Source organism: Talpa europaea (genome assembly GCF_964194135.1).
Source record: "Talpa europaea genome assembly, chromosome: 2".
Classification (NCBI taxonomy): domain Eukaryota; kingdom Metazoa; phylum Chordata; class Mammalia; order Eulipotyphla; family Talpidae; genus Talpa; species Talpa europaea.
The window spans coordinates 36,558,012-36,578,516 of record NC_140068.1 but is presented as its reverse complement, the minus strand read 5'-3'; the positions used below and the strand labels follow the sequence as shown (position 1 = coordinate 36,578,516).

At 35.9% G+C, this 20,505-nt stretch overlaps 1 protein-coding gene across 1 annotated transcript in view; it reads left to right on the top strand.

Moving 5' to 3' along the window:
• RFX6 (regulatory factor X6) overlaps positions 1-18,197 on the top strand; it is a gene marked incomplete at both ends in the record, with an annotated part of 49,293 nt that extends 31,096 nt beyond the window's left edge. The window contains 12 exons of the mRNA XM_084259546.1: positions 2,139-2,216; positions 2,321-2,434; positions 3,866-3,915; positions 5,931-6,090; positions 7,295-7,439; positions 8,912-9,021; positions 10,127-10,244; positions 11,700-11,822; positions 12,461-12,667; positions 14,227-14,739; positions 15,572-15,784; positions 18,022-18,197. Of these exons, the coding sequence (XP_084115672.1) occupies positions 2,139-2,216; positions 2,321-2,434; positions 3,866-3,915; positions 5,931-6,090; positions 7,295-7,439; positions 8,912-9,021; positions 10,127-10,244; positions 11,700-11,822; positions 12,461-12,667; positions 14,227-14,739; positions 15,572-15,784; positions 18,022-18,197 (2,007 nt within the window). The remainder of the gene's footprint in view (positions 1-2,138; positions 2,217-2,320; positions 2,435-3,865; positions 3,916-5,930; positions 6,091-7,294; positions 7,440-8,911; positions 9,022-10,126; positions 10,245-11,699; positions 11,823-12,460; positions 12,668-14,226; positions 14,740-15,571; positions 15,785-18,021) is intronic.
• Positions 18,198-20,505: the final 2,308 nt, after the last annotated feature.

Here is a 20,505-nt window from a genome sequence, read left to right as displayed (position 1 = left end):
TGAGGACAGCAGGGTCCTAACCTTTTATCTTTTGGCCAGTAACTAAGTTCCTCAGGTAACTTGTCAGTTCCTACAAGGAGGGGTGGGGCTGAAGCTAAGTATTTTAAGTACTTGCTTTCTTGAGGTAGGAAGGCTGGCGATTACCCAGTAGGAATTTACTTAATTCACCTCAGCGGTATTTGGGTGAAACTGACAACCTGCTTTCTGCCTCATCAAATGTCACTTAAGGCTATTGCCACCCCTCACTGTGCTCACTAAACATTGCCTCAGTTCCTGTCCTCTGTGATGTCTGTTCTCAGAAAATTGAGCAAAGTGCTGTTTATAAAGAGTGCAAAGTATACTATAACTAAAGATTACTGTCTGAAGACTATGTGTATATTAAATAAATGAGTGAAGTACCAATAGTGTGATTAAAGTTTTTTATGCTACATGTGTAAAAGAATAAATTTTGACATAAATAAATAGAAATATCTTAAAGATGAAATCTTATTTGTACTTTATAGGTTTTGGGTCTCAAAGGGTTAATTTTTGACAATAGTTATGAATTCTTTGTGCTGTTATTTTTATCTGTAAAATATGTCATGTTGAGCCATCTGAAAACAGAGTATTGCCTAATGTGTAGAGCACATCTAAATGGCATTCTCGGTGACATATCCTTCTGGAGGTGTCCGGTAGTCAGCACACCTCTTTGGAAGTAAGTTGGTATTTTGTATGTCATTATCCCCCTCTGAGCTAGGTTACAAAGATGTGTGTTGTCACTTTACTGCAGGAAAAAGGTCAAAGAACAAAGGGTTAGGATAGGAACACTACTATCATCATCACTACCCTAGATACTATTACGATAAAAATAGTTAACATCTGTCAGTTTCTTAACATGTGTTATAGATTATTACAATCGCTTTACATGTGATAATTCATTTAGTCTTTATAACTACCTTATTACATGTTCACTGCTATTATCATCTCCATTTTGCAGATGAGGAAATTAAAGCACAAATGTTAAGTAGCTTGCCCAACATCTCCTAGCTAATAAGTGTCATATTAGACCTGACATTCAAATCCAGATAGTCAAAGGCAAAACTCAAACCTTTTTTTTTTTTTTTTTTTTGTATAGAGGCATGCTTTATTTATTTGTTTGCTGGTCTGTTTGTTTGTTTTGTTTATACATGCACTGGGTACAGTCAGAAGCGCGGGAGGGTGAGAGAATTCACCAGAGCCAGAGCGGGGAGCAGAGCAGGCAGAAGGACCGAAGTACACTGCTGAGGGGAGCAGCGGGCGGCAGGAGAGGTCTGCGCGCCATGTGGGACCCTCCTCCGGTGGCCGGGGAGCAGCCGGGGATCGAACCGGCGCCGCAGAGGCCGCGGGGCAGCTTCGCAACCCAGCGCTCAACCGCTGCGCCACCGGGGAGGCCCCAAAACTCAAACCTTTGACCTATAGGCTATCTTCCCATTCTCATAGGCCACACAATCATTAACAGGTAGGGAACTTACTAGTTTATAAAATAGAGAGTTTTAGATTTGAGTATTGCTGAATTGCTAGATTATCTAATTGTAATCCAGTGTAAATTTTAGAATATGCTTAAAACTTTAAAGCCATGTGGTCCAAGTATTTGTGGTGAAATAGAAAAAATAGAGACTTACGTAATATATATTCAATGTTCAGTTTTTTTGTGAGTCAATGTGTCATTTCATAACATTGTTAATTTTAGGTAATGTTTAGTAAGGTCCTATTGTGTACTAGGCATTATTCTGTGTGTCATATAATTTTACTTAATCTGAATACCATATGAGAATATGTTATTCCCACCATGCTTGAAGATTAAAAATCTCGGGCCTCAGAGATAAAACAGCCTGTACAAATGTGTGCCTGCTAAGTGGTAGAGTTCGATGTGGTCCATAGATCCCTGCACAAACACCTTCTTTCATCACTATTTTCCTATTGTACTATAATTGTCCCTTTGCTTTCCTTGCTCCCTTAAATGCCTTCAAATATGATTTGTGCCTTTATTTTTGATTCTTCAGCATTAAGCCCGAATCTCGGTATATAACGAGAGCTTAGAAAACATGTTTTGGGTGAAAGAACAGATGAAGGCAGTGTTGAAAGGATGCCTTGGTTAAGATTTTTCTTCCTTGAAATAGGTTGATACCCTCATAATGATGTACAAAACTCACTGCCAATGTATCCTGGACAATGCAATTAATGGAAACTTTGAAGAGGTAAGGGTGACAAAGAATGCTTTGCTCACCAAATTCTTCTGTTCTCTCTGTGAGTTCATGTAAAGAAAAAATGTTAATGTGCACACTCTTTGTTCTGCAACTAGATCCAGCATTTTTTATTACACTTTTGGCAAGGAATGCCTGATCATCTTCTTCCCCTACTTGAAAACCCTGTTATCATTGACATTTTCTGTGTTTGTGACTCGATTCTTTATAAGGTAAGAACCTTAGAATATCTTAAATATGAATCATATGTTTCTTTGAAGAGCATTATAGCTAAAATTTTGCAAGATATTTTCAATAAACTTATATTTATTACTGAAGGTACACCATTTTTTTTCTAATGAGAAAATAAGCAGCTTAATAGTGTATGTTTAATGGTCTGTGTTTTAATATAAATTTACATTCAACAAAAAATCAAGTTCTGTTCAAATTGAGAATGATTGCACTGTGACACACTAACACATGAAAACTTCGTTTTAATTGTTGAAGGTATTTTCAGTTTAAATAACACAGTGTTTTTTAATAATATCAATGTTTGGGCAAAAAGCAGAATTAATGAATTCTGCTTTCATTAATTGAAAAACAATTTTAGAAATTTCTAACTTTAATGTATTAATGTCTTATTTTGTTTTTGAACCAGGTAAGAGTCCCCATATGTCCACTAAGGTGTGGAGAGACACCCTGAACAAAGCATAGCTAGTTGCCTTCTTGCCAAGCTATTATTGGGAGAGGGGGGGAACTCCAGAGAGTTTGTTCTTTAGTCAGAGCTGCAATAAGGTCAAAGCTGAGGGAGAAACTTTATTGCAATCTGGGTACTTTGAAGCAAGCGTGTGTACATTTACCTGTTAAATTGTCATTAGGAAAAGCAAAAGCTTTCCTTTTAAAAAATAACCTGAGTCAGCAGGAAAACCCAAACTGTAGCCTTGTTAAACATTAAGAAAATAAATTCCCTTTTTTTCCTTTTTAATTCATGTTAGTTGCAGAAATGAAGCAAAAACTAAATAGACTCAGCTCAGAAAGCAACTTCTCAGAACAAGACTTGATAGGTAGGCTTGAACCAGAATGGAGGAGCCCATATTCTCATCCTCTGTTCTCCCTCCTTCAATGAAGTATAAGAATTGAGAAGTAAGCACAGTTTATTCTCTTCCTTTAGTTCAAATTCAATTTGAAGAAGGACAAAGGAGTAGAAAGATTATCTCATTTTCTGGGTTGAATAAGATGTCTAAGAGTGAAAATGTTTAGTTGGCAATAACTGATTGTGATAATAACTGCGTGAGAAAGTAACCAGAAAGGGGAAGAAAGATGACTGTTTTTGTCACCCACATTTAGGACTTAGTCTAAGCTCTTCTCTTCAAATTTCCTTTTATTCCGATAATTAACTCTCTACCCAGTACATTAGTGTTATCTTCTTAACCCAATATTACAATATTTCTAAATTTTCTCCTCCCCCATGCACACACGCGTGCACACACACTCACACACACTTACCTCATGCATATATTCATTTTAGAGCTAAAACTCTTAATTTCCAGAAATCAATTAACATGCTGTTCTCTGGAAAGCAAGGAATAAAAGTATTGCAAAATAATATGTCTTTGTATAGACTGTTATATAAGGATTTATGTTAATTTCTCTGCTGTATTAAGGTTCTTACGGATGTACTCATTCCTGCAACAATGCAAGAAATGCCTGAAAGGTACGTCCAGTCCATAAAATACGTAGTTTCTTAGTATAGAGTTCAATCTTATACATTATAATAAAGACATTAAGCTGAAATTCATTAATTTACCAAGAAAATTTCCCTGCTGCTGTTCTTTGTAATAGCTGCAAGATATATGCTTCAACTCTTATATTTGAATCTCTGTGAACAAATTGCTGTAACAATCCAGAAATACCTTTAACTTGAGAACTGCCCTGGTGAAAAATATTTAAGTGTGGTTGACCTTTGGGAGACTGAAAAAGTTCTTCAATGAAACTGGCTAGAGGAATATAAATGGGAAAAATCGATGACAAATAATGATAATAAAATCAGAAAATTATTTTATTGTTATTAACTTTGGTCTTAATTGCAAAATTAATTGCTTTCTTTCAATGAAGATAAAAAATCTCAAATTGAAATGATACCTGAAGATTTTTCACAAAGTTTTTTGTTATATAAGAGCAATAGAAACTTGAAAAAAAAATGAAAATTTTCTTTGAAAACAATGAAATCATCAAATTTATTTTGGAATTTGGGGATACAAATAAATGTAGACTAGACATAGTACTCAAAAAATACATGTTGGCTAATAAATTTTAGTTTGGATTTACATTTTTCTCTAGATTATTTATAAAATAGTTGGTTTAAATTATCAGCTTTTGGTCTGTACGCATGTAATCTGTGCTCTGAATTAGGTACACTCAACACTTCCCTGTCACAGCAAAATGTCCCTATTTACTTAATATCAAGCATGCGATTTATAGTAATAATAACAGACCTTTATTAAATACAATGTGGGTTTTGAGACTTTACATAAATTATTTCACTTAATTCCTATTCAAGCCTGAAAGGGACTGTTTATGTACTTGTCTCTTAATTAATTCACATGTATTGTAGATTGTGAAAAATGTGCATAACTGCATTTAAAAATCACTCATAACTCATTATATTCTTAAACTCTTAGTTATTATCTCATAGACTTTTTTCTAGGAATATCTTTAAATATACACTTTTTAAAAATGGAAACTGAAGTATGCTTACTATGGCAATATATTATAAAAATCTTTCTCTATCAACAAGTATACATCATTATCTTTTTAAATGGTTGCTTAGATGTCCAACTTCTGAAAAGTGCTATACTTTTATATAACTAATTCCTTATCATTGAACAATGGAAATTTTTACACACAACTTATCAGACTATTACAAAATAACTATTATGATCCCAAACTCAAATGTGAGGAAATTAGAAATAGAAAAAAGTTAATTTATTTATTCAATATCAGCAAATTAGTAGGAAGCAGAGCCTGGATTGTAGTTTATAACTGTTTAATTCCAAACTCTCATTGCTTTTCCTGTACCATGTCACTGCTCTCCAACACACGCACCACCCCACACATACTTAAATCTGTTTTGTTGGGAATATGTGGATTGTTGACTGATTTTTAAATTTTGATATAACATACACAACCAACATTTGCAATTTTCTAAGTAGGTTTCTATAAATTAGTACATTTTTTGATTGTTTATCCCACAGTTATATTTGGGTTATAAGAATATTTCTCTAGAAACTAATATTAAATACCTGATATGGCTTTATGATCCCAATGTGATACTTCTCATGGAACCAAGATAAGGGAAATTATTTTCATACATTTCCCCAGAAATATTTATAAAAGTGATTGAATCATGAGTTAACTTTAATAATCAAGTATTATTTATTTGACATTCTCTGCATGCCAGACTTTAATCTGAGCACTTTCTATAAATGATTTCATTTAGATCTTATAATAATCCTGTGACATGGACATTAAACTTATTCCTGTGTAACAGATAAGGAAATTGATGTTGGAGGAGACTGAGGATTTTGAGTAAGATGACAAGTGGCAGACCAGGGTCATGTCTGACTTTAAAAATTAAGTTCTTGAAACTATAGAATAGTATCCCTCCAGTAAACTACATTGCATTGTGAACAACTCAACATTTAACACATAGGGCTTTTTTTTTTGTAGTTTATTAGCAGACATAAGAAATTTTGCTAAAAATTGGGAACAGTGGGTTGTTTCATCGTTGGAAAACTTACCAGAAGCTCTAACTGACAAGAAAATACCCATTGTACGAAGATTTGTATCTTCTCTGAAACGACAAACATCTTTCTTGCATCTTGCTCAGGTACGTTGGTATTTCAGTGACCAAGTAAAAAATCAATCTTCTGATAACAAAGACTGAGGAACTTTCAGAAACTGGAGACTAGGTAGGCAACCACTAAATGAAATGTGAGATCCTAAAGTGAATGCTGGGCCAGAGAAAGGATATTAGTGGAAAAACTGATGGATTTTGAATTATGCCACTACTTAGTGAATAGACAGTACCAAAGTTTGTTTCCTGATTTTGGTAACACACAGTAGTTATACGTTGAATGACATATTAGGAGAAGCTGGATAGAGTACATGGAAGTGCATTACATTATCTTTCCATTTTTTATGAAATTTAAAATTATTTGAAGATAAAAAAATTTAAAAAAAACCTTCTGATGCAATGTAAAATATAAAATTCTCATTTTCCACATGAATCCAACTTAAAAAAAATTCAGTTTATGGGAAATGAACCCATGTGATATTTGACGTGAAGCCCTCAGACCCAAAACCACTGGATCTCTTAAATAAGGAGGGGAAAAAAAGTAACTCTTAAATTAGGAATACATGTTTATATATTGTGAAAATATATTTTCCCTTTCCTCAAGTGATTGCTTGATTTATGAAGGTTTCTAGCTCCCTAAATTTTATTTTTATATTTTTTGAAGATTTATTTATTTATGCATATAGGAATTGGGGTACAGGCCAGAGGTGTGGGGGTAAGTGGATTCACCAGATATAGAGTGGGAAACAGAACAGGTAGATAAACTGAAGTACACTGCTGAGGGGAGCAGCGGGCGAGTCAGGAGAGGTCTGCTGTGCCATGTGGGTAGCCCCCTGGTCGGGGCTCAAAATCACACTGAAGAGGCTGTAGACCACTTCATAGTGCTGCACTTAACCCCTTGTGCCACCAGGGAGGCCCCTTTTAAAAAAAATTATTTTATTTTTTAAAAGATTTATATATTTAGCTCCCTAAATTTTAAGACTGACACTTAAAATAGCTCTAGATAAGAAAGGTAACATTGCAAAATCTTTATCTCATAACCATGAAAAAATTATTTTCTAAGTCCAAAAATAGTTTTCAGAGGTGATCATAAATTTTAGGTATTACTTTAAGTTAAAGAAACAAAAAATTATTTCTGACATTTTTCCTCTAGAAACTATTTCTCTAGCAACTAAAACTTTCCTATAGATAGACTAGGATGTTATAGCTTAGTGTCTTTTTTGCTTTTTCTATGCAGATTGCCAGACCAGCGCTCTTTGACCAGCATGTTGTAAATTCTATGGTATCTGATATTGAAAAAGTTGACTTAAATAGTATTGGGTCTCAGGCCCTTCTCACCATTTCGGGCAGCACAGATACTGAATCTGATATCTACACTGAACGTAAGTCTTCTCTCTATTTAGAGCAGGTTCCCAGCCTTGGCACACTTAGCATCTTGGGTGGGATGCTCTACCCACTAGGTGCCAATAGCAGCCTCTCCCCAACTGTGACCACTAAAATGTCTGTAGACTTTTTCACATGTTCTCTCAGACTACAAAATCACATTTGTTTAAGAAACCCTGGTTTCCAGGACCATTCTTAATAAAATGTGTCCTCTAAAACAGTATTGATTGTGGAAAACTGAATAAATTTAGTAAGTTTAAGAGGAAAATTAAAGTCATATAGATACCTAATGCCTACAAATAATCTGGAAATAAAATGGTTTTGAGTTTAGTGAATTTTTTCCAGTTTACATTGCATGTATACACAATTCCATGTATTGTAGATTTTTGGTGTATGATATGTATGAATGGTATCACCACACAATACTGTTTTTTCAAAGCAAAGACACCCTGCTCAGATGTGGACCCTCTCACAGAGCCTGCCAAGCCAATAGACTAGACAAGCAGGTTCAGTATTAACTGACAGCAATCCACTCCTCTTTTCCCCTCCTATTTTTCTCCAGAAAAAAAACCAATGCTACAGGCCACAGCACAAAAAATGGACTGCTCTCTGGGGGACAGTCCAATCTCAATCCTGCTTTCTATTGCCTCATATAAAATTATATTACCCTTTGAGAGTCAGTAAACCTCAAACACTAATAAAATGATAGTTCTAATCTTCCCCTTTAAATTTTACATGATAAAGGATTATTCGTGTAAGTGGTTCAATTCTACAGTGCAGGATTTAATTGTTGCTAAAGATAAAGGATGTTTCAGAGAGCAGTTTATTCATTAGCGCTCAACTCATCTGCTGTATTTAATGAAAACATTAGATTAAAAATAAATAGTCAACTATATATTTTTAAAGATTTATTGTATTTATTTATGCATGCAAGAACTGGGGTGTAGGCCAGAGGTGCAGGGGGTAGGTGGGGGGTGCTGAGAGGATTCACTAGAGACAGAATGGGGAGCAGAAGAGGCAGATCTACTGAAATACACAGTTGAGGGGAACAGTGGGTGTGACAGAAGAGGTCTGCTCTGCCATGTGGGTCAGCTCCCTGGCCAGGAATCGAATTCCTGCCACAGTGGCTGGCCTTAGCTTGATAGTGCTAAGACTTTAACCCCTGCACCACCAGGGAGGTCCCATTCATCAACTATATTAACAACTTATTCTTCCCTAGTATGTACATAATAAACCAAGATAATACATTTATGATTAAAATTTTGAAGAGTAATATACTGAGAATGTTTTTTTGTTGTTGTTGTTGTTACTGACCTCAGAATATGAAATTAATTCCTTTAAAAGTTTTAAGGTAATCTACCAGTCCTTACCTTTCATGTTATGAAACTGTTAATGGTGCCTACTTTTAAGTTTTCTCTTGGGTTCACAGTAGAGTGCAATATTTTCTTTCCTATCTTTTATTCCTGGATAGATGACTCAATCACTGTATTCCAAGAACTGAAAGATCTCCTGAAGAAGAATGCCACTGTGGAGGCTTTTATTGAATGGTTGGACACGGTGGTAGAGCAAAGAGTTATTAAGGTACTTTTCAGTGACAGACTCAGAAAATAAAATTTTTGTTAAGAGTAAATGCAGAACTGCAATTTCTAGACTGGCAGGGAAGAGGTGGCAGGCTGTGTAAAAATGCTTTGAAAGCTTTTGAAGGGAGAAAGAGCATGCAATAAACTATGGTAGAGGACTAAGTGTGCTTTGGTGGTAGAAAACTATGGTGACACACCTTAGAGGGAAAGTCCTATATTGTGAATAAACAAGCAACAGTGTAACATAATGGTATGTTACATGAGTAAAAAAATAAATAAATAAAATATTAAGACTGAAAAGAAGTAAAGATGAAAAGCTTTTGGACCGCTTCAAATAAAGCAGTCCAAATCTCAAAATATTTGTTATATGTGAGAGCCCTGGGCACGAATTCAGTTCATGCCTTTCCTGTTGTCAATAAATTTACAGCTGAGTAACATCAGAGGTGAAAGACTTAGAACCTGGAAACATGAGACCCTTTTCTAAAAATCAAGTTTTCATAAACAGTGACAGAAAACATGGTTTTCAGCATTGATATGTTTGACTTCCAGGAGTTCAGAATTTTGTGTTTTATGTGGGGTTGCTTCATCTCCTTCAGTTAACCTTCAAGTCATCCATCATGAAATAAGGCAATAAGAGCAAATATATCCATCACTAGTTGGAGTTAGCCATTCCATATCAAGGAAACTAGTTATAGTGTAGGGGCTTTTTTTTTCTCCTAGAAGGAAAACAGATTATCATTCAGGACCTGAGAAGTTTGAGTTAATCATTCACAGAAATATATAACCCTTTCTTCACACTTTACCTTCTGTTCTTTTTACAGCTCTATCAAAGGAAAATTATAAGATAAAATATTTTGTAAATTATCTCATTTTTTGTCTAATTCTATTAAGTAAAAAACCCTATAGAAGAGATCTATTAACTTTAAAAATGGCAACAAAGCAGACTAAAATTAAAATCCCTGGACAGGTCACTTTATTTGATGAAATAAATAGCATACCTTGCCATCTGTCCATTTGTCAGACAATTTAATTCCCTCGTGATCTAACATAGGCTATATGCAGTAGAGGACAAATTTTATGGCTTCATGTTGTTCCTTTACTTTTAGACCAGCAAACAAAATGGAAGATCATTAAAGAAGAGGGCTCAAGACTTTCTGCTTAAGTGGAGCTTCTTTGGTGCTCGAGTAATGCATAATCTCACCTTGAACAATGCATCCAGTTTTGGTACCTTCTGTGCTTTATAAAAATCTTCTTAAATGAATTGAATCATTTATATCCCAGTCTCATTTCCTATCAGTTTTTAAACATGTGATATTATCTCTCAAATCACATCTGAACACTAAATCAGTAGAGAATGCTAGTTGTGAACCTGGGTTTTGCCTTTAGACCACATGCAGAGTTAAATCCTAACACTGTTTCTCTTGGTGGGTTTTACCAAACTTTCCACTCACTGTACAAAGGACAGAATATTCTTTTCATAAGGTTGGGTTGGCACTTAAGTGAGGTGATGGATGTTAATAAAAAACAATTGCCCAGCTCCTGGAAAATTCTTAATGAATAGTAGCTATCATCCTTACTTTTATCCATGGTTGGATACATTTTCTTCATTAAATAAGCAAATAAACAAAAATCAATACAGTATTTTCCAAAGGAACCACACATTGCAATATGGGTAATTTTTACATCTTTTTCTAGGAACCCATATATTTCCACTCCAGAAATCAATTTCATGTTTCTGGACCATCTTTCCTTAATCCATATTGCTTATGAAAGAAATTGATTCAAATTGTCTTTTGCAAAAGTAGAATTCTTTTTTCCTTAGAATTTCTGAGATTTTTATTTTGTAGTCATTCTAAATAGTGGACAGTACCTCTGCATTTAGTAATTGCATTGTGAGAAATCTTCACATTTTAAACAGATTGCAATTAACTACAGTTAAATTTTTTATTTAATTTTCAATGCAATTAGACAAACTTGGTCAGCTTATATTGAGGGATGAACAAAATGTATTGAGTCTATTTTAAAAAATATTTTAACTATATTTAAGGCATGTTAAGATATACAATGAACATTGAAGCCCAAATTTATTATGAACAGACTGATATTAGGAAATCTTTTGAATAGTTAAAAGAAGTTTAAGGTTTTTCCAGGACATCATCCATATGAAAATTTCTCTTTAGCTTTTTATTTGTTTTTTCTGTATCAAAGACTATTTTGTTTCATGCTAGAAAGATATCTTCTTACTTGATTTTTTTTTCAAACCATATTGGCCATTGACTAATTATTTAGTAGAAAGTAAATAGAAATAGAGCATAGTAGAGCTCATTCTCTCTCCAGTTAAAGCTTATCACTCTCCAGTGTGTGCCCTCTTAAAGCATAAAGCATGCCTCACTTTCATCCGTATTTTCCTTTGATGTAATTAGTGGCCAAAGAGCTAGCAAGACAGTGCACACAGTGAGGTGGGCAGGCAGTCCACAGAAAGATTAGAGACCCAAGTTAAGCATGTTGGTCTTAGCAGGTCATTTAAAGTCCAACAAGTATTTGTTTATTTCAGTTGCTCCTTGCAGAGTGTTGCGAGATGGTCACAAAGATAACTTGACTTCTCTCTCTCGTTCCTTTTCTTTCTCTCCTTTATTTCATCTCACAATGTCCCCGTCCCATTCCCTGTCCATAAACAAGGCTCTTTCCATTTGATCCGAATGCTTCTTGATGAATACATTCTCCTGGCCATGGAGACCCAGTTTAATAATGACAAAGAGCAGGAATTACAGAATTTATTGGACAAGTATATGAAGAATTCAGGTAATTGAATATATAATATCTTGTTTTGTATGTTTCTTTGTTTAAACCTAAGTTCAAGAATTTATAAGAGCATATATTAAGCAGATTTATAATCAGGGTTTTCCCCCATACATGCTGCTACTAACAGAGTAAGCTAACACTATTGGAACAGTGTTTTTTCTTTCCTGCATTTATACATAGTCAGTGTACTTTCCTGAAAGGACAGAGATTTGATGTTCTTCACTTCTGAGAATTTAGATAAAGATGGAGGGTGACTATAGTGCAAAAATAACTAACTCCTGACAATACACAGTACAATCTTATAAATGGTGTAGAAATAATTTCTATAGCAATTTAGAGATGGGAGGGAACACATCTATTAAGTATGTAGTGATTTGCAATTTGAAGACTTCACTCCAGCATGGATTATGTAGTGGCCCCAGAGCACACCCCTAAGCTCATAAATCTGCAGCTGATCAGACCCAGAATCATGGCCAAGACCAGAGATCCACCAGCATTATTTCTCATAGAAAACATTCTCTAGAGTTTCCAGATTTATCACATAACCATAAAACATTTTCAGTTTCTTTTACTTTGGCGCATATACTGTGAATTGGGGAATGACTAGCTTTCCTAATTAAAAAAAAAAATATTTCCAGATGCAAGTAAAGCTGCCTTCACTGCTTCTCCGAGTTCATGCTTTCTAGCCAACCGTAACAAAGGAAGCTCAGTTTCCAATGACTCTGTGAAGAATGAAAGCCACGTGGAAGCAGCCTACCTTCCTCTGCCCCCCAGTCAGCCTGGAGGCTTGCCCCCTGCACTGCACCCATTCCCCACTGGCAGCACCGAAGACATGGCGCTCTCAGGTACACCGTGGGACCCCAAGATCCCTTAGGCTCAACACATCTCTCAGGAGCCCGTGCATTTGTCTGTCCTCATAACCTCCAGACAAAAAGGCTTATCCTAACTGACTTATAATAACCCTTTACCTGTGTGGTTTTCAGCAACTTGACCCTCACATTTTTATCAGTTCCATTATAAACATAGGTATCACACTGACACGCTGTGTAAGTTATATCAGAAGTATGAAGCTAGTTATCTTCATTTAGTGGAATATAAAATTAGATTAGGTGTACTTGAAATCCTTGATATGTTTTGAAGGTAAAAAAGTATGCTGTTTTTATTTTTAGTTTTGAGGAGACATGTTCCATAAAGAATTGGAATTTTAATAGTCTAAGGTAATATATATACATGTGTTGACGTATAATGTTGCATATCTGAAACTTCTATAACATTATAATGCGATGTTACTTCAATAAAAAAGTGAATTGAAAAATAGTTTAGGCTACTTTAGAATAACCATTATAATTTCATCTTGGTCTGGGATTCCTTTTGTGTTAAACTGAATATTTTATAACTTGAATGAGCTACTAGATAATACTTGCAATCTGCTTATTTCTACACGTCACTTTATTTATTTATTTATTTATTTATTTTTTATAGAGGCATGCTTTTATTTATTTATTTATTATAGTTGTTTGTTTGTTTTGTTTATACATGCACTGGGTACAGTCAGAAGCGCGGGAGGGTGAGAGAATTCACCAGAGCCAGAGTGGGGAGCAGAGCAGGCAGAAGGACTGAAGTACACTGCTGAGGGGAGCAGCGGGTGGCAGGAGAGGTCTGCGCACCATGTGGGATCCTCCTCCGGGGCCGGGGAGCAGCCGGGGATCGAACCGGCGCCGCAGAGGCCGCGGGCAGCTTTGCAACCCAGCGCTCAACCGCTGCACCACCGGGGAGGCCCTCTACACGTCACTTTAGAAGTCCTTTATGTAAAACACTTCATTGGACATACTGAATTTTAAACCTGGAAGCATCTTATAGTTCAAGGGTCTAATTTCCCCAATGGAAAAATCAGATGCCCAGGGAATTGGTAACCTTCACAATTCTAATTTCTTATCTCTGGTGTTTGCATGTTTTAAATTGACTGCTTTGAAGCCATAGCCATTTTGACATGATTCCCTTTTTCTTTTACCCAGAAAATCAAATCACTTACCAATCAGCTTTAGTTCTATTTCTAGATAAATGTAAGTAGCAGACATCCTGGCTCTTCCCAAGCTAGATATGAGCTTCAGATCTGTAGAAAAATGATCATATCTGCAGAACAATGATCTTTATAGAACTTGCCTTCTAGACTTTCTTCAATAGTCACTAACTCTAAAAGTCTCCACTTTTGTGAAGCACACATGTGTTGTGATGGTATTTTTTAAACCTAGATTTTTGGTGTTTCCAAGTCCTGTTATTTGGGGAAGGTAGGAAGGAGTAAGTTGGAAAAAAGGATATATCAATAAATCTTGTCAGTAATAAAAGTCTGAGCCCATCTGTTTTAATGTGCATTAGTGAAAGCTCTGGTGATTTTTTTTTCTAGGTCAAATGGAGCTTCCCCAGAACACTGGTCATCTGATGACACCACCCATTTCTCCAGCCATGGCAAGCCGAGGAAGTGTCATTAATCAAGGACCAATGGCAGGGAGACCTCCAAGTGTGGGCCCCCTACTGTCCACTCCAACACACTGCTCCACATATTCAGAGTCCATTTATCCTACTCTTCCCCAAGCCAACCATGACCTCTATGGGGCCAACTCTAACTATCAGACTATGTTTAGAATGCAGCCCCAGCCACCATCAGGACTCTACCCTCATCGCCCAGAGCATGGTCGATGCGTGGCCTGGAGTGAACAGCAACTTTCTAGAGACTTCTTCAGTGGCAGCTGTGCTGGGTCTCCATATAACTCTCGGCCACCTTCTAGCTATGGACCATCCCCACATGGCCAAGATTCACAGAGTATGCAGTTTTTAAGTACAGGAAGCTACAATTTCCTGAGCAACACAGGGACTACCAACTGCCAAGGAGCAATATTGCCTCCTAATTCGCCTAATGGTATTGACATTTAAAAAAAATTTCCTGGCTTTTGAGGTAGCAATAAGGCAAAATCAAACATGTAGTTCTACCTCTGCTGAGTAGCATGCCATCCCATGTCAAGCTCTAGAGATCATGAAACACATTTGAAACTAATTTCTCCAACTTATGAACATGTCCTTAACTGTGGTTTTATTAAAGTTGCCTTTCTGAATGTCACACATGAGGAAATAATACTATGTCAATATATATGTTTAAGACCAATCTTAATAGCTCCAGAGAAAAATGTTTTGACTCTTGAAAATATGTTTAGGAATTAATGTTTCTTCTGGAGAACTAGCAGCAGATTTTAAAGATTAGGATAAAAACCATGCTAATGAAACATTTGAAGTTGAGAGAGTGGAAAGATCTGTTGACTCCTTTAACCAGGAAAATAAGCTCTGAATTTAGCTCTCTTATGCTAAATACAGACCAATCCTTTATTTACAGAAACATGAATCTGTAAATAAAATCAGTATTTTACAAGGAGTGCAATCTTTGTGAGAGACTAACAGTGCTCTTTTTATTTCATAGGTAGAATTTGTTAATTTAGATAAAGGAAATAGGAAAGGTATTCTGTGTCTCAAAATTAATAATAGGATAAGTCCTAGGTACTATAAAAAATACAAGAAACAGCATAGTAAACAATATCCACACATAAACACAGCCTGTCTCTATAGTAAGTATTGATGTGAACATAATAGTTACAGTAGAATATTTTAAGAGCTCTATGGTACTACCTAGTCTCTTTTTTCCTTCTTGGTATGATCTTTATAATATGTTAATGGAAAATTCTCAACATTTTCTGTTACAGGATACTATGGAAACAATATAAACTACCCAGAGTCCCACAGACTTGGATCCATGGTGAATCAGCATGTTTCTGTCATCAGCAGTGTTCGCTCACTGCCTCCCTACAGTGACATTCACGATCCTCTTAACATTTTAGATGACAGTAGTAGAAAGCAGACTAGTTCATTTTATGCAGACACGTCATCTTCAGTTGCCTGTCGTCCTCCAGTAGTAGGTAAATTATTTTAGTAGTTCTTGAAAACATTTTAAAAAGTCATTAACCTCAGGTACACAGTATATTTTGGAGGGAGAAGTGTTGCAGTGAACTGGGTACTCACATTCCCACAGTTGATTTATCACTTTGGACCTAAAGTTACTTTTTTGTACCTGTTAGTAATACTCTTACTATATATTTTATATATGTGTGTGTATGTGTGTGTATATATATATATATATGGTATATGTGTGTATGTGTGTATACATATACATATATGCATTCTACTGCTAGATCTGTTCTTCTTTCCAAAAAGAATAGTTGACATCTATGATGTGTGCAAAAATCAGTATCACCCGTCGAATCCAGTCTAAAAGACTGTAAGTTTGCGATAGCGGGAGTGATGTCTTCTCTCACTCTGTGTCACTGTGGGGCCCAGGGGCAGTGCCCACAAGTGCCTTTGGATCTGATATCTCCATCAATACTCTCCAGCCACATCATGTTTAAAAAATTGAGTCCTCTGACTGAGGTTGCTATCATTTTCTCAGTTTCATTGGAAATGTGATTAGCAAGCCTGTCAGAAGTGTTGTGATTTTTATTGTTCCATAACATACAGTTTATATAAAAATAAGCAAAGCAGTGTGTTTTCTGTGAAGTCCACAAGCATCTTCCTTCCACCAGTTTGCCATCTGTAAGAAAATTCTACAACATGTGCCAGGAAAGTGTCAGCCTCAGGAGAGTGGCTCCATAAATCAGTGAGGTGGAAGGGGGCCAAAACTGATGTATAGATTTAGTTTCTAAAATTACTAATAAGGTATCACAGGGCAAATATATAGCCAAGCAAATATATAGCCAGGGCAGAGTGCTACTGTTTCTATGAGATGTTTGAAATCTTCCAGTGGAAGGGATTTCAGACTAGCGTATGTAAAGGCATTGACACCCAACCATAGCATGAGGCAAAATGAGGTAAGTGCCGTCTCTCCACACTCAGTGTGCTTTTCCAATAATTCAATAGGAAGCACTTCTTCCCTTCCCGTGATGGCCACAGATGCTCCTGAGCAGAGTCTAGCAGCTCATCTCATGCTGTCTGCAGATGGTCATTGCTTCTAGGTTACTCTAATGAAGCAGAAAATTCCACTTCAGGAAGTTTCCTTACTGAGATACTAAAACATACCATGTTGCTAGTGTTACTATTAGTGCTATTTACTCGTGGAGATAGTGGGAGATTTGACGAAGCATAGCTTGGGTGTAGGGTAGAATCCTGGCTTTATTGTCAGAACTGGCTTACAAGGAAACTGCAAAGAGCGCTTCAGGGTAGAATGAGGAACTAGAGTAAGTGAGTAAGTAGTGCAAGAGAAGTTAGGAGCCACTCTGTTTCCTTAGTTATAAAACTTTTAGTGACAAAAAAGATGATAGAAAAATAAGGAAAACATCAGTGAGAAGGCAGCAACCATAAATGTAGGAAATGCAGTGTCAAGGAGTCAGTTGCATATTTTGAGAATGAACTAAATGCCAAATTACATTCTAGGAGTGAGAGCTTGGTAATGATCAGCAGAGTTTCTGTCTATAGAAAGTATATATCTTGGAAGGGGAAGTTAAGGCATTGGATGCACAGACAAATGTATTGAAAAGAATTTCAGGTACTGTGAAGTTGATTAGAGTAAAATGACAGTAATAGAGGAATTGTTTTAGGTAAGGCAGTTTTAAGCATAGTGAATGCAGAAAGGAGTGTAGAACAATAAAGCAGAAAGAGAGATCAATTTACATATGGTCTTAGGAACCAGGGAAAGGAGGTAAGACTGTTCTAAAAGTTAAAGGAAGTCACTGCCACTTTCGTGAAGATGTCTGAGGGGTGAAAAAGTGGGGGCAAAGATGAGAGCGATAGACTGCTTAGGTGGCTGCTTCACTGGTCCTGTAAGAGAAGGGGGAGGTTTGAGCTACAGTTGTGGAGATGCAGCTGTAAAGAGGCAGTACATTGGGGATTTGTTTTGATGATTGTTGTCCAAGTTCAAGTTTGACTTAAATTTGAGTTTCCTTAACTTAAAGTTGTGAAATGCGTGGAAGAAATAGCAATTCCTAGCAAGGGAAATGGAAGAAAAGATATGGGGATTGCTCTCAAATTGAATTTCATACACTCTCAAACTTAGTACAGCTATTTATGCTAAATGCAAAACTAAATATAGTGGCTTACAGTGATTCGGCATTTGCAATGTAAAGGTCAGTCCCTTTTTAATTACTGGTTTTATTCTCCCTCACAGCATCCAACCTACAAACCCCAATTCCTTCCTCCTCATCCCAGTGTATGTATGGAGCTTCCACTCAGTACCCAGCTCAAGAAACCCTGGACTCCCATGGCGCCAATGGTAGAGAAATGGTGTCCTCTTTACCACCCATCAATACTGTGTTCATGGGAACAGCAGCTGGAGGCACTTAATGAAACTTTAACAATCTCTACTGTTCAAAGATTATTCACTCAGACTGCCATCAGAGTAAGAATATGGAACATGCAGTGGCAGGACATCGCCTTTCAAGTCATTGGTATAGAACTATGGCCAACTCCATAGTGAATGGAGACGTTTGCAGAGTTTGCCCTGCACACAAATAGTTTTAAATGTGATCTTATTATTAATCTTAGATTCAAAATTATGAAACCACTGGAGTTTTAAAGATGCAAACATTTCAATTATGAAGATTTAATATGTCATGTGTTAATTTATTAAAAATCTGTGTGCCATTTTATCTTTGGTTCCTAAAAAGAGAAAAGTTTATTTAATGCCTTGAAAATGACTTTAATTTATTAGGATCTTGGAATCATTGTTTACTATCCCTAATTTGACAAAACGTCAAATGTGTATGTTCTACCTCCTATGGAAATGTTTACAAGGTCAAGACTTAATTCAGCTTGGACCAGAGTTTCTTGGCTTTTAATTCCTGTGTGTTAGTGTCATGATTTCTGTTACATAGCAGTATTCCAATTCTATGTAACTGATGAGATTTTACATGCTTTCCTCTCTATTTAACAAAGATAATAAGAAATAAAAGGAAAATATATGGAAATATTTTTAAAGACTGGGTTACTCTTTCAAGGTTGATACTACTTCTGAAGTGTACTGATGATTGGCAGGCAAAGGCTCCGTTGAATATCAAATTAAAGAATAAAGCCATTTGGTCAAAACATAATTTAAGAACATTTGTATATCAGATCTTTACACATAAAGAAACTGTATCTTGTAGACCATTTGAGTTTCTACAGATTTGGAAAGTCTCTAATCAAGTATTTTGTTTATAAACTAAGAGTGAATGAATGTTCAAGGACCATCTGGATGAACAGACATTCAGAAGTGAAGGATTAGTTACATATAAATTAATACAATTTGATACACCATCTAGCTCTGTTTCTTTTTCATGTTTTGGCTGAAAGATCTATTGTAAAACTCATCACCTATCATAGGAAACTTCCATTAACTTTGCAGGCTTCTTCTGCAGTCTTACAACATGCCTCATATTATTTATATTAAGAACTAGGTTACACCACAAACCCTGGATATATTATAAATAGATCTATAAGCCCCAAATACTCATTATACATTATGATGTAATTTGGTAATGACAGATTGTGGAGTTGTTTTCAGCAAGCAAAAAACAATTATCCTTGGATTTATGTGGGGGTGTTGCTACCATTTTCTCAGCAGCATTTTTCAGTAGCATTTGTGCTTTGAGATAATTGAGAAAACTTTTGCATCTGTAACAAAAGTAGCAAACTACATACTCTCTTTTTTGCTATAGTAATATTTGTATAATTATAAAGAGGAATGAAACAATTAGGACTGGGACTGAAGTAGCAAACAAAATGGCTTTAAGAAGTGTTTAGACTAAGTCTTGAAAGTTAAGAACCAAACTCCCATTGTCTAGTAATTAAATATACAGTTAGCATATTCATCATCTATGATGTGTCAGGCACACTGGAAAATCAAACATGAAAAGAAGAAAATGAACATGTAAAAATGAAAAGACACTACCCATAATTTTAATAAATGTTGATATAATGATGACCACGGATGTAATAGAAAAATCTCATTGAAGATTTTTGAATAAGAAGCAATGGGGGGAAGGGAGTAATTCTTAGGGGCATTATCAGTGAAGAGAGAGAAGAGTTGTACTATGGAGGGGAGGAATAGCCTCATTGGGAGACTACTTCTCTCATTCAGATGTCTAGGAGATAAACACAGAAGCTGCATGGAAGTAGAGTGAATATGGGTGGGAGAGAAAGAAATATGAGTATCATTTCAAAAAAAAAAAAGAAATATGAGTATCATTTCAAAGGCACTTGAACAGTATCTCATAAAATAGGTGAAAGATTGATGCCTGACTAGATGTAAGGAACACACTCAAAAGAATGTGTCAGTAGTGGTGGTGACAGGATGCAAAGAATTTCAGTGTGAATAGTTGATCATATTTTGATTTCACCTTCGTGGATGAGGAAAACTCATCTAAACGGGGAGCAACGTCCCTGGGTTTCTTTTGCATCTGGTGATAATAAAATGCTGTTTTGATATCAAGAAGCTCTTTCCCCCAGACAGTGGGACTGGAACTTATCTCTATTAGATGCATCACAATATTTCTCAATGGAGAGTTTCATGTAGAACATGTAGAAACTCGATTTTTGCGGTACTAGTTTGCATATTACCCAAGATTTTGTAGGTCTGTCTCTCAAAGACTAAATACCAAAGCACTACCTCCCA